At 38.8% G+C, this 13,272-nt stretch overlaps 1 protein-coding gene across 1 annotated transcript in view; it reads left to right on the top strand.

Annotated features, from left to right (window-relative positions):
- The window catches only part of UBR3 (ubiquitin protein ligase E3 component n-recognin 3), a gene marked incomplete at both ends in the record, with an annotated part of 174,804 nt that overhangs the window by 17,762 nt on the left and 143,770 nt on the right, over positions 1-13,272 (top strand). Inside the window, 3 exon segments of the mRNA XM_080689213.1 lie at positions 2,717-2,875; positions 7,706-7,849; positions 10,303-10,352. Coding sequence (XP_080545339.1) covers positions 2,717-2,875; positions 7,706-7,849; positions 10,303-10,352 — 353 coding nt within the window.

The following is a 13,272-nucleotide window of genomic DNA, read 5'->3' as shown; positions in this document are numbered from 1 at the left end:
TTTGCTGAGGTTGTCATTTAACCTGTGATTCTCCTGTCTCAACCTCCTATGATTATAGTTACTGGGATTACAAGGGTGCACCACCACACCTAGTTTTGTTTTTACTCTTTTTAAGTTCCCAATTCACAAAGTTTGAATTAATAATGAAGTGAGATTTCACTTTAATTTTTTGGCATAACATTTTAAAAGAGGTGTCTGTATAAATAGAGACTTGATTTTTGGTAACAAAATAACTGATTTTGATTACAAAATAGTATACATAATTTTGGCCCAAGTGTACCAATCTTATTTTAAAATTAGTTTAAACAAAATTAGGAATATGTGGGCCGGGCGTGGTGGTGCACACTTGTAATCCTCGTGCTTGGGAGACAGAGACAGGAGGATCGCGCAAGTTCGAAGCCAGCCATGCTGGCTTAAGAGACCCTGTTTCCAAATAAAAATATAAAATAGGTCTAGGAGCCGGGCGTGGTGGCGCATGCTTTTAATCCCTGCGCTTGGGAGGCTGAAACAGGAGGATCGCACGGGTTCGAAGCCAGCCTCAGCTACTTAGTGAGGCTTTCAGCAACTTAGTGAGACCCTGTTTCCAAATAAAATATAAAAAAAGGTCTGGGAGTATAGCCCAGAGGTAGAAAGCCTCTGGGTTCCATCCCCAGTACCACCAAAAAAAAAAAAAAAAAAAAGGTCTAGGAGTGTAGCCTGGAGGTAGAAGGCCCCTGGGTTCCATCCCTAGTGTCACCAAAAAAAAAAATTTTAGGAATATGTGTACTAAAATGTCTAAACTAACTGTGTGTGTGTGTGTGTGTGTGTGTGTGTGTGTGTGTGTGTGTGTGTGTCCCTAGTGTCACCAAAAAAAAAAATTTTAGGAATATGTGTACTAAAATGTCTAAACTAACTGTGTGTGTGTGTGTGTGTGTGTGTGTGTGTGTGTGTGTGTGTGTGTTACACTAGGGATTGAACCCAGGAGTGTTCTACCTCTCAGCTACACCCCAAAGCCCTATTTTATTTTTTATTTGGAAACAGAGTCTCATTAAGTTGCTGAAAGTCCTAACTAAATTACCAAAGCTGGCTTCAAATCTGCATTCCTCCTGTTTCAACCTTGTAAATACTGGGATTACAATCGTGGGCCACAATGCCCTGCTTGCTTTGAGTTCTTTTTCTCATTTCACTCTTTAATCCTTTGACTATAGTTAGAGTTGTGTCAGAGCCCTTGGAAACAGGGAGCAAACATTAATTAAACATCTAATATGTTACTATATAAGTCATTGGGAATAATGTGCAAAGGAATAATGTACAGCATTAGCTTTCCTCGGAAAAAGTAAGGTTCTTGATGTTGAATAAAAGTTGAAATGAAATTAATGTCTTCTTCCCTGAGCACACAAGCCCTTTCAATGATTATATATATATATATATATAATCATATATAAATATATGATTATATAATTATATGATATATATGATATGATATATAATATATACACACATATATTTTATCATATATATTTATATATATTTGGTTAAAAATAATGCATTAAATACACATACATTATATGTATATATACATGCATATGTATGTATATATGTGTTTAATGTATTCTTTTTTAACCAATTATAGCTAATTTCTTAATCTATTTACTGTTTTTTCGATCTCAGATTTTTCTTTTTTTTGTGGTTATTGTGAAACAGAGTCTCACTGAGTTGCAAAGGGCCTCACTAAGTAGTAGTTGAGGCTGTCTGCAAACCATGATCCTCTTGTCTCAGCCTCCCAAATGCTGGGATTACAAGCATGCACCATCACGCTCAGCTTTCAGATTTTCCAGAACAGTTTTTCATCTTTATTCTTTCTCATTTACTGTCCAAGTTTTTTTTTTTTTATCTCTCCCTCCATCTCTACTAGGCATATCTTACCTGTTGTTGTTATTGTTACTATTATTATTATTGCTATATTTTATTTTACAGCATTGGGGATTAAAGGGATGCTCTACCACTGTGCTGTATCCCCAGTCTTTTAATTTATTATTATTTATTTATTTTTGCAGTACTGGGGATGGAACCCAGGGAACATTCTACCTCTGGGTTGCACGGCCAGCCCTATTTTTTGTTATTTTGAAACCAGGTCTCACTAAGTTGTAAAGGGCCTTACTAAGTAGCTGAGGCTGTCTGCGAACCGCGATCCTCCTGTCTCAGCCTCCAGAATGCTGAGAGTGCATCTCCCGAGTACAAGCTTGCACCACCACGCCTGGCCCCAGTCTTTTTAGTTTTTATTTTGAGACAGAGTCTTACTAAGTGGCTGAGGATGGCCACAAACCTGAGATCCTCCTGTCTCAGCCTCCCCGTGTACTGGGATTACAGGTATGTGCCACCATACCCAGCGCCACTATAATTAAAAAAAATAAAATATTCTGATCAAAATAGTTTAAAGAAATTTATCTTTTTTATTTTTATTTATTTATTTTTTGTGGTACTGGGGGTGGAGCCCAGGGACTTTTCTACCTCTGGGCTATACTCCCAGACCTACTTTATACTTTATGTGGAAATGGAGTCTAAGTTGCTGAGAGCCTCACTAAGTAGCCGAGGCTGGCTTCAAACTTGTGGGATCCTCCTGTCTCAGCCTCCTAAGCACTGGGATTACAAGCGTTTGCTACCACTCCCAGCTAAAGAAATTTATCTTGATCTTATATATACACATATAAAATATGTATACATATTTATTTTTTAGCAGCTGATGTGCCATCAGAAAAAGACCTTAACAAAGTCCTTCAGCTTTTGGAGCCTCAGATTTCCTTTTTAGAAGACCTAACTAAAATGGGAGGAGCAATGAGGTCTGTTCTTACACAAGTTTTGACAAACCAACAGAACTACAAAGATCTGACTTCTGGTGAGTAAAATGTTAGAATAAAAGAAATTTATAAGTTACCTATAGTACTACAATACTAAGTAACTATATATTTTTTTTTTAAATTTCTTTGTGGTACTAGGAATTGAACCCAGGGGCATTCTACCTCAGAATTTTGCCCCAGACCTTTTACTTTTTGTTTTGAAGCAGGGACTCACTAAGTTGCTGAGAGTCTTAGCTAAATTGCTGAAGCTGGTATTGAACCTATGATATTCCTGTCTCAGCCTCCCAAGTACAAGGATTACAGATGTGCACCACTATTCCTAGCTTTTTCTTTGTTTCTTTCTCTCTTTTTCTTTTTTCTCTGTTTTATTCTTTTTTTAAATTTCTTTTGAGGTACTAGGAATAGAACGCAGGGACATTCTACCTCTGAGCTATATACCCAGTCCTATTTTCATTCTTTATTTTGAAACAGGGTCTCACTCAGTTGCAGAGGGCCTCACTAAGTAGCTGAGGCTGGCCACAAACCATGAGCCTCCTGTCTCAGCCTCCCAAATGCTGGGTTTACAAGTGTGCGCCACCAAGCCCAGCTTCTCTGTGTTAATATTTTCTCTCTTCTCTCTTTACTGAAGATTAAACCCAGGGGCATTCTATCCCTGAGCTATGCCTGCCCCTGTTTTATTTTGAAACGGTGTCTCACTAAGTTGCAAAGGTCTTCCTTTGCTAAGTTGCTGAGCTGGCAATGAACCTGCGACCTCCTGTCTCAGCCTCTTAAGTACTGGGATTACAAACATTCACCACCACGCCTGGCTGTTTTTTTTTTTTTTTTTTTTTTTTTTTCGGTATTGGAGATGGAACCCAGGGTCATTCTACCTCTGAGCTACACCCCAGCCCTCTTTTTTATTCTTTATTTTAAAACAGAGTCTCACTAAGTTGCAGAGGGCCTCACTGTAGCTGAGGCTGTCCAAGAACCTTGATGCTCCTGTCTCAGCCTCCTAAATGATGGGATTATACTCATGTACTACCACAGCCGGCTTTTTTTTTTTTTTTTTGGTACTAAGGATTGAACCCAGGGCATTCTACCTCAGAGTTACATCCCTATCCCTATTTTATTTTTTTGAAATAGGATCTCTCTAGGTTGATGAGAGTCTCACTACTTTCTGAGGCTGTGTTTAAATCTATGATCCTCCTAAAGCCTACCAGGTGATGCTATTACGAGTGTGTGCCATCTTGCCCTACTCTATTTTATTTTGTTTTTTATTTATTTTCTGTACTGGGGATGGAACCCGGAACATTCTATTTCCAAGCTACACCCTCAGCCCTATTTTTTATTCTTTATTTTACAACAGGCTCTCACTGAGTTGCAAGGGGCCTCACTAAGTAGCTGAGGTTGCCTACGAACTGTGATTCTCCTATCTCAGCTTCCCAAATGCTGGGTTTACAAGCATGCACCACCATGATTGGCTTGTATTTTTTTTTTTTTTGAAGATTTAAAGAAGTTTATTAGAAAGATAGAAATACAGAAAATAGAAATACAGCCCCATGCCAAAATGGCATGGGGGGTGACTTGAAATGAATACACCCGTTTTTTTTTTTTTTTTTTTTTAATTTTGAAACAAGGTTTTGTTAAGTTGTTGAGAATCTCACTAAATTGCCAAGGCTGGCCTAGAAATCATCTTTTCTTAGTCTCTCATATACTGAGATATGCATGCACCACCATGCCTGGCTAAGAAATTTTCTTATTTTATAGATGAAGAAAGTGACCTCCAAAAAAATTAACTAACTCATTTAAGATCTCATAACTAATTTATGTTGGAGAACTTTACTGTTACCTCTTTAAACAATAACAACAACCATTTTTATGTCTCTATATTGTTTATATTCTAACATTTTGGATTGTATGGCCTTGGGTGTTATTTTATTTTATTTCATTTATTTGTGGTACTGGGGATGGAACCCAGGGGCATCCTACCTCTGAGCTATACCCCCAGCCCTATTTTTTATTCTTTATTTTGAAACTGGGTCTCATTGAGTTGCAAAGGTCGTTACTAAGTAGCTGAGGCTGTCTTTGAGCTGCAATCCTCTGGTCTCAGTCTCCCAAATGCTGGGATTACAAGCGTGTGACAACATACCTGGCTAGTCTTGGATTTTATAATAATATGTTTTATTTTATTTTATTTTATTTTATTTTATTTTATTTTATTTTTGTGATACTGGGGATTGAACCCAGGGGCATTCTACTTCTGAGCTATACCCTCATCCTCTTTTATTCTTTATTTTGAAACAGGGTCTTCAATAAATTGCTGAGGCTGGCTTTATTTATTTTATTTAATTTTTTTGTGGTACTGGGGTTCCTGGAAGCCCTTCTACCTCGGGGATACACTCCCACGGGCTACACTCTCAGACCTATTTTTTAACTTTTTTTTTAAATGTGAAAACAGGGTCTCTTAAGCCAGCGAGGCTGGCTCCAAACCAGCGCGATCCTCCTGTCTCTGCCTTCCAAGGGGATTACAAGCGTGCACCACCACACCTGGCCCTGAGGCTGGCTTTGAACCTGTGATCCTTCTATGCCAACCTCTCAAGTACTAGGATTACAAAGCACACACCACCACACCCAGCCATAGTTTAAATTATAATTTTTTTTTTTGTGGTATTAGAGATTGATTCCAGGGGTGTTCTACTTCCAAGCTATACCCTTCCCCATCCCTTAGCACGATTTTATTTCTTATTTGGAAACAAGGTCTTACTAGTTTGCCGAGAGCCTTACTAAGTTGTTGAGGCTGGTTCTGAACCTGCAATCTTCCTATATCAGCTTCCCAAGTACTGGGATTACAGGCATGTGCCACTAATCCTGGCTAAATTATACTTCTCTGTAATACAAGGATGCCCACTAGCACCACTGTTTTTCAGTATAGTACTCAAAACTCTAGCCAGAGCAATAAGGCAAGAGAAGGAAATCAAAAAAATAAAAATAGGAAAAGAAAAATTAAAATTATCATCTATTTGTAGATGACATGATCCTATACTTAAAAGGCCCACAAAACTTCTGGAGCTGATTAACAAATTCAGCCAAGTAGTGGACTACAAAAATCAATAGCTTCTCTTTATACCAACCATGAATCCACTGAAATCTGGAAACAATTTCATTTACAATAAGCTCAAAAACAAGATACCTAGGAATAAATCTAATCAAGGAGGTAAAAGACCTGTACAATGAAAATTATAAAACATTCAGGAAAGATATTGAAGATCTTAGGAGATAGGAAGATCCCCCATGCTCTTGGATAGGCAAAATAAATATTATCAAAATGGCCATTCTACCAAAAGTAGTCTACAGATTAAATGCAATCATTACTAAAATACCAATGTTATTCTTCATAGAACTAGAAAAAATAGTTCTAAATTTCATCTACAGATTCAATGCAATCACTATTAAAATACCAGTGTCATTCTTTTATTTTTCCTAGTATTGGGGATGGAACCCAGGGGCATTCTACCTCTGAGCTACACCTCTAGCCCTATTTTTTATTCTTTATTTTGAAACAGGGTGTCACTGAGTTGCGGAGGGCCTCACCAAGTAGCTGAGGCTGTCCGCAAACCATGATCCTCCTGTCTCAGCCTTCCGAATGCTGGGATTACAAGCGTGCACCACTATACCCGGCTCTAATGTCATTCTTCACAGAATAAGAAAAAATAGTTCTGAGCCTGCGGTGGTGGCGCACGCTTGTAATCCAAGTACTTGGGAGGCTGAGACAAAAGGATCTCAGGTTCAAAGCCAGCCTCAGCTACTTAGTGAGGTTCTCAGCAACGTAGTGAGACCCTGTTTCCAAATAAAATATAAAATAGGTCTGGTGGTATAGCTCGGAGGTAGAAAGCCCCTGGGTTCCATCCCCAGCAATCCCCCCCCAAAAAAAAAGAAAAGAAAAAATAGTTATGAATTTCATATAGAATAACAAAAGACCCAGAGAGTTATAATACTTGAAATGATCAGTTGTATAGTAAGGGGTAGGGTTAGATTACAGATAGAAGACATATTCTGCATTGTGGTGGTGTAGGCCTGTAGTCCTAGTTTTTGGGAGGCTGAGACAGGAGAATTGCAAGTTCATGACCAGTCTCAGCAATTTAGAGAGGCCCTCAGCAACTTAATGAGACCTGTTTCAAAATAAAAAAATAAAATAGGGCTGGAGGTATAGCTCACAGGTGGAATGGTCTTGGGATAAATTCTCAGTATCATAAAAACAAACAAACAAAAATAATGTAAAGCTGGACGAAAGATGAAGCAGCTTTTTCCAGGCATTAGAAAATAGGTAACACAAGACTGTGAACTCTTTTTTTGGGGGGGGAGGTTACTAGGGTTGGAACCCAGGGGTATTCTACCTTCAAGCTACATCCCCAGCCCTGGTTTTATTAATTTTGTTTTTTTTTGCAATACTGGAGATGAAACACAGGAGCATTCTACCTCTGAGCGACACCCCCAGCCCTATTTATTTATTTATTTATTTATTTATTTATTTATTGTACTGGGGGTGGAGCCCAGGGGTTTTTCTACCTCTGGGCTATACTCCTAGACCTATTTTATACTTTATTTGCAAACAGGGTCTCACTAAGTTGCTGAGATAGTGTTTTCTATCTTTTAGATGCTTAACTGCTTAATAGGTTTTACTCTTTATTATAAATACACTTTTGCTTTTGGGGATTGTTAATACCAAATATTAGCATAAAAATAGTATCTCAAATGGTTTTATATTGTTCATTGTAGAGTTTCTCTTCCATTAGAATGTTCACTATTTTATGTATATATTAATGAGATGCTTAAACTTAGATTTTTTATGGAGTATTTTCTTCTTATTTTAAACTTGTTTTCAATATTAGGTCTTGGAGAAAATGCTTGTGCAAAGAAAAGTCATGAAAAGTACCTGATAGCTTTGAAGAGCTCTGGACTCACATATCCTGAAGATAAGCTTGTATATGGCATTCAGGAGCCATCTGCTGGCACTAGCAGTCTGACAGTTCAAGGTTTGTCCAAGTAATTAATTTGAACAGTAGCAAGTTTTGTGTATTCAGACAAAGCCCCCATTAAACTTTACTACTACTACTGTACTACTATCCTCCTCCTCTTCCTCCTCTTCCTCCTCCTCCTCCTCCCTCCTCCTCCTCCTCTTCTTCTTCTTTATATTATTATTATTATTATTATTATTAATTATTATTATTATTATTATGGTACTGGGGATTGAACCCAGGGGCTTTCTACCTTGGAGCTATACTTCCAGACCTGTTTTTTTAATCTTTTTTTGAAACAAGGTCTCATTAAATGCTGAGGGTCTTGTTAAGTTGCTGAGGCCAGCCATGAAAATGCAATCTTACTGTCTCTCCCAACTACTGAGATTACAAGTATGCACTATGCTTGGCTTTTGCTCATTATTGAACACATTTATCTTGAGTTAAAACAGTGTTATTTTTTATAAGAAAAGTAGCAAAAATTTAGAAACAAGAGAGAATTCACTGGCCAAAGAAGAAAATATACTTTCTTTAAGTGGGATTTGGTAATCCCAGCATTTGGGAGGCTGAGACAGGAGGATTGCGGTTCGTGGACAGCCTCAGCTACTTAGTGAGGCCCTTTGCAACTCAGTGAGACCCTGTTTCAAAATAAAGAATAAAAAAAACAGGGCTGGGGTATAACTCAGAGGTAGAATGCCCCTGGGTTCCATCTCTAGTAAAACACACACACACACACACACACACACACACACACACACACACGTATTTGGTTAGTTCTTTTAGGTTCTAGTTCTAATTCATGAGAGCTGCAGCAGTTGCTATTCAGTACTAGCCTAGAACTATTACCTTGGTGTTTTAATAAATCATAGCCTTATTTATTTTTATTTATTTATTTTGTGGTACTGGGGGTGGAACCCAGAGGCTTTCTACCTCCGGGCTATACTCCCAGACCTATTTTATTCTTTATTTGGAAACAGGGTCTCACTAAGTAGCTGAGGCTGGCTTCCAACCCATGTGATCGTCCTGTCTCAGCCTCCCAAGCTGGGATTACAAGCGTGCACCACCATGCCAAGCTAATAAATCATAGTTTAAAACTAAAAATAAGCCTGGTGTAGTGATGCACACTTGTAATCCCAGTAGTTGGGAGACTGAGACCGGAGGATCACAGGTTTATGACCAGTGTTGAGCTACTTAGTGAGGCCCTCTGCAATATGGTGAGACCTTGTTTCAAAATAAAGAATAAAAAATAGGGCTGGGGATGTAGCTTGGAAATAGAATACCTCTGGGTTCAAGCCGGGCATGGTGACACATGCTTTAATACCAGCATTTTGGAGGCTGAGACAGGAGAATTGTGGTTCGTGTATAGCCTTAGCTACTTAGTGAGGTCCTTTGCAATTCAATGAGACCTGTTTCAAAAATAAAGAATAAAAAATAGGGCTGGGGTAGAATGCCCCTGGGTTCGATCCCCAGTACTGCAAAAAACAAAACAAAACAAAAAAAACTTTGGGTTCAATCTCTGGTACCCCCCCCAAACAAAAAACAACCCCCCAAAAAAAACAAAAACAAAAACAAAAACCAAAAAGAGGGCCAGGTGTGGTGGCACATGATTGTAATCCCCGCGCTTGGGAGGCGGAGACAGGAGGATCGGCGCGGGTTCGAAGCCAGCCTCACCGGCTTAAGAGACCCTGTTTCCAAATAAAAATATTAAAAAATAGGTGTCTGGGAGTGTAGCCTGAAGGTAGAAGGGTTTCCAGGAACCCCAGTACCACAAAAAACAAAACAAAAAACTAAAAGAGATCTTCTGAAATGCCATTTATAATTATTACATACTGGTTTTCACTAGAGGTTTCTTATTGAAAATCTATTAGATCCAATTTTTTTTTTTTGTGTGTGTGCTACTGGGATGGAACGCAGGGGCATTCTATCTCCGAGCTATACCCCCATCCCTAGTTTTTATTTTGAAACAGGGTCTTACTGAGTTGCAAAGGGCCTCATTAAGTAGTAGCTGAAGCTGTCTGCGAACCGCAATCTTTCTGTCTCAGCCTCCCAGGTCCAAATTTATTTAAGGTAAATATTGACCTTTGTTGAGATAACTGTTAGAAAGAGAAATCTCAGTGTCATAAAACTTAACTGAGTATGGTGGTGTATGCTTGTATTTCCAGTATTTGAGGCTGAGACTAAGTAGGATCACAGGTTTATGACCAGCTTCAGCAACTTAGTGATATCCTGTTTCAAAATGATAAAATAAAATGGGGCTGGGGAGTGTAGCTCAGAGGTAAAATGCCCTAGGGTTCAATCCCCAGCAGCAGCAGCAAAAAAAAAAAAAAAAGTAAATAAATAAAAAAAAAACAAAAAACAAAACAAAACAAACTTAGCCTTTTCAAATATTGTATGCCTCAAAATAATTTTAAAGTAAATCATTGTATAACAACTCTGAAGGGGAACTCTTCTTTTTTTTCTCCTTTCCAAAGGTTTTGCAGGTGCAGCAGGAGCATTGGGACAAGTAGATTCTTCAGATGAGGTGAGACTTGAAGTTTAAAACTTACCTAGAAATGTAAGATGGCTTGCTCTCAGGGCTGATAGTTGATGCTGGTTGTACACAGGGAGCTCCGGTTCCTATTGATCAGGATGCCTGCACCTGGCTCTTCCAGCATGAGGATCTCAAGTTGGACATCTTAGTCGTGACTTACTTTTCTCAGAGAAAAGTAAGAACAAAACCTGTAAGAGCTGTTCCCAGGCTAGCCTTGGAAGTTACTTAGTGTCACTTCCAGTGCATCCTCTCAGTTATAAGTGACCATCTAAAATGGGCCCAGATTCAGTGGGAGGAGCATCAAAAAATTTCAGAAAATGTTTTAAAACTTCCACAATTATGCCGGGCATGGTGGCGCATGCTTGTAATCCCCACTTGGGAGGCAGAGACAGGAGGATCACGCAGGTTCGAAGCTAGCCTTGCTGGTTTAAGAGACCCTGTTTCCAAATAAATAGGTCTGGGAGTATAGCCCGGGGGTAGAAGGGTTTCCAGGAACCCCAGTACCACCACCAAAAAAAAAAAAAAAAAAAAAAAAAATCTACAATTATAATGTGATATCAGCCATTGTTTTCTCTGGATTTTCTTGATATCTAATAATGATTAGTGATTATTGCTAAGCAACATTCCAAAGATAGATCATAGATCTTTCTGTCCATTTCAATAGCACTTGGCTCTTGAGAAAGACTATAATTGATTATGAAATACCAGTGTAGCTGTTTTTATTGATATGTAATGGTTATTGAAGGGTTTTAATGAAAATAAAAGCTTTTCGTAAGTATAGTAGTTACTATTGTATATCAAGATAATAAAAGTTTATATTTAAAACTGATTGATAGTGCCAGGCGTGGTGGTGCACACTTGTAATCCCCGCGCTTGGGAGGCAGAGACAGGAAGATCGTGTAGGTTCGAAGCTAGCTGTGCTGGTTTAAGAGACCCTGTTTCCACATAAAAAAGTAAAAAATAGGTCTGGGAGTATAGCCCATGAGAGTGTATCCCAGAGGTAGAAGGGCTTCCAGGAACCCCAGTACTACCAAAAACAACAACAACAAAAAACCAAGTTATTTTAGCTAGGCATAGTGGCTCAGGCTTGTAATTCCAGCATTCGGGAGGCTGAGATCAGATGATCGCGATTTGCGGACAGCCTCAGCTACTTATTGAGGCCCTCTGCAACTCAGTGAGACCCTGTTTCAAAATAAAGAATAAAAAATGGGGCGGGGATGTAGCTTGGAGGGCGAATGTCCATGGGATTCATCCCTAGACCGGCCTCCCCTAAATATATATATTTTATATTATTATGTAGATATATTTTATAGATATATTTTATATATATGTTATAACATATATATGTTATAGCATATATTATATATGTTAGAGATTTTTACCTTTGTAAATCAAAAGGGAATATACTAAGCTGAATGTAGTGGTGCATGCTTGTAATCCCAGTACTTGGGAGGCTGAGATGGGAAGATTAGTAAATTAGTGAGAGTTTTTCAAAGTAAAAAATAAAATACAGCTGTGAGTGTGGCTCAGATGTGGAGTGCCCCTCCTGGATTCAATCCACACCAAGTGCCACACACACAAAAAAACACACACACACACACACATAGACACAGACCACTGGTCTTAGCAACTTAGTGTGACTCTCAGCAACCTAGGGGAGACCCTGTTTTAAAACAACAATGAAAGGGCTGGCATATAGGTTAGAGTTAGAAGGCATCTGGGTTCATTTTCCAGTAAAGCACACACACACATACATACATACATACACACACACACACACACACACACACACACACACACTTAAAATTTTACTGTATTTTGCAGTTTAAGTAACAAAATATACTTTTGATTCATTTATTTTGTGGTACTAGGGATTGAAATGAGGTGTATTTTACCTCTGAGCTATACTCATAGCCCTAGTTTTTATTTTGTTTATTTTTGATGAATTAATTATTATTATTTTTTATTTTTTTATTTTTTAATTAAATTAATTAATTAATTTATTTTTGCGGGTCTGGGGATGGAACCCAGGGGCATTTGACCTCTGAGCTACACCCTTGGCCTCTTTTTTATTCTTTAATTTGAAACCAGGTCTCACTGAGTTGCAGAGGGCCTCACTAAGTAGCTGAGACTGTCCGTGAACCGCGATCCTCCGTTCTCAACCTCCTGAATGGTGGGATTACAAGCGTGCGCCACCATGCCCGGCTATTATTTTTTATTTTTTGAAGTACTGGGGATGGAACCCAGGGGCATTCCACCTCTGAGCTACACCCCCAGCCCTATTTCTTCTACTACTACTACTACTACTACTACTACTACTACTACTTCTTCTTCTTCCTCTTCGTCTTCCTCTTCCTCCTCCTCTTCTTCTTCTTCTTCTTCTTCTTCTTCTTCTTCTTCTTCTTCTTCTTCTTCTTCTTCTTCTTCTTCTTCTTCTTCTTCTTCTTCTTCTTCTTTTTCTTTTTTTGTGGTACTGGGGTTCCTGGAAGCCTTTCTACCTCTGGGCTACACTCCCAGACCTATTTTTACATTTTTATTTGGAAACAGGGTCTCCTAAACCAGTGCGTGCAGCTGTCTTCGAACCTGCGTGATCCTCCTGTCTCTGCCTCCCAAGCGCAGGGATTACAAGCGTGTGCCACCACGCCCGGCTTTTATTCTTCATTTTGAAACAAGATCTCACTGAGTTGCAGAGAGCCTCACTAAGCAGCTGAGGCTGTCCTTGAACCGCGATCCACCACGCCTGGCTTATTTTTTATTTTTGAAACAGGGTCTAAGTTGTGGAGGGTCTCACTAAGTAGCTGAGGTTGGTCATGAACCTGCAATCCTCTTGTCTTTGCCTCCCACGTACTGGGAAAGGATTGCCACCATTCCTGGCTACTTTTGGATTTTTTTTTAATTAAAATTTTTTTTT

The sequence above is a fragment of the Muscardinus avellanarius genome, assembly GCF_963383645.1.
Source record: "Muscardinus avellanarius genome assembly, chromosome: 2".
Taxonomy (NCBI): Eukaryota; Metazoa; Chordata; class Mammalia; order Rodentia; family Gliridae; genus Muscardinus; species Muscardinus avellanarius.
This window is presented reverse-complemented; position numbering and strand designations above follow the sequence as displayed.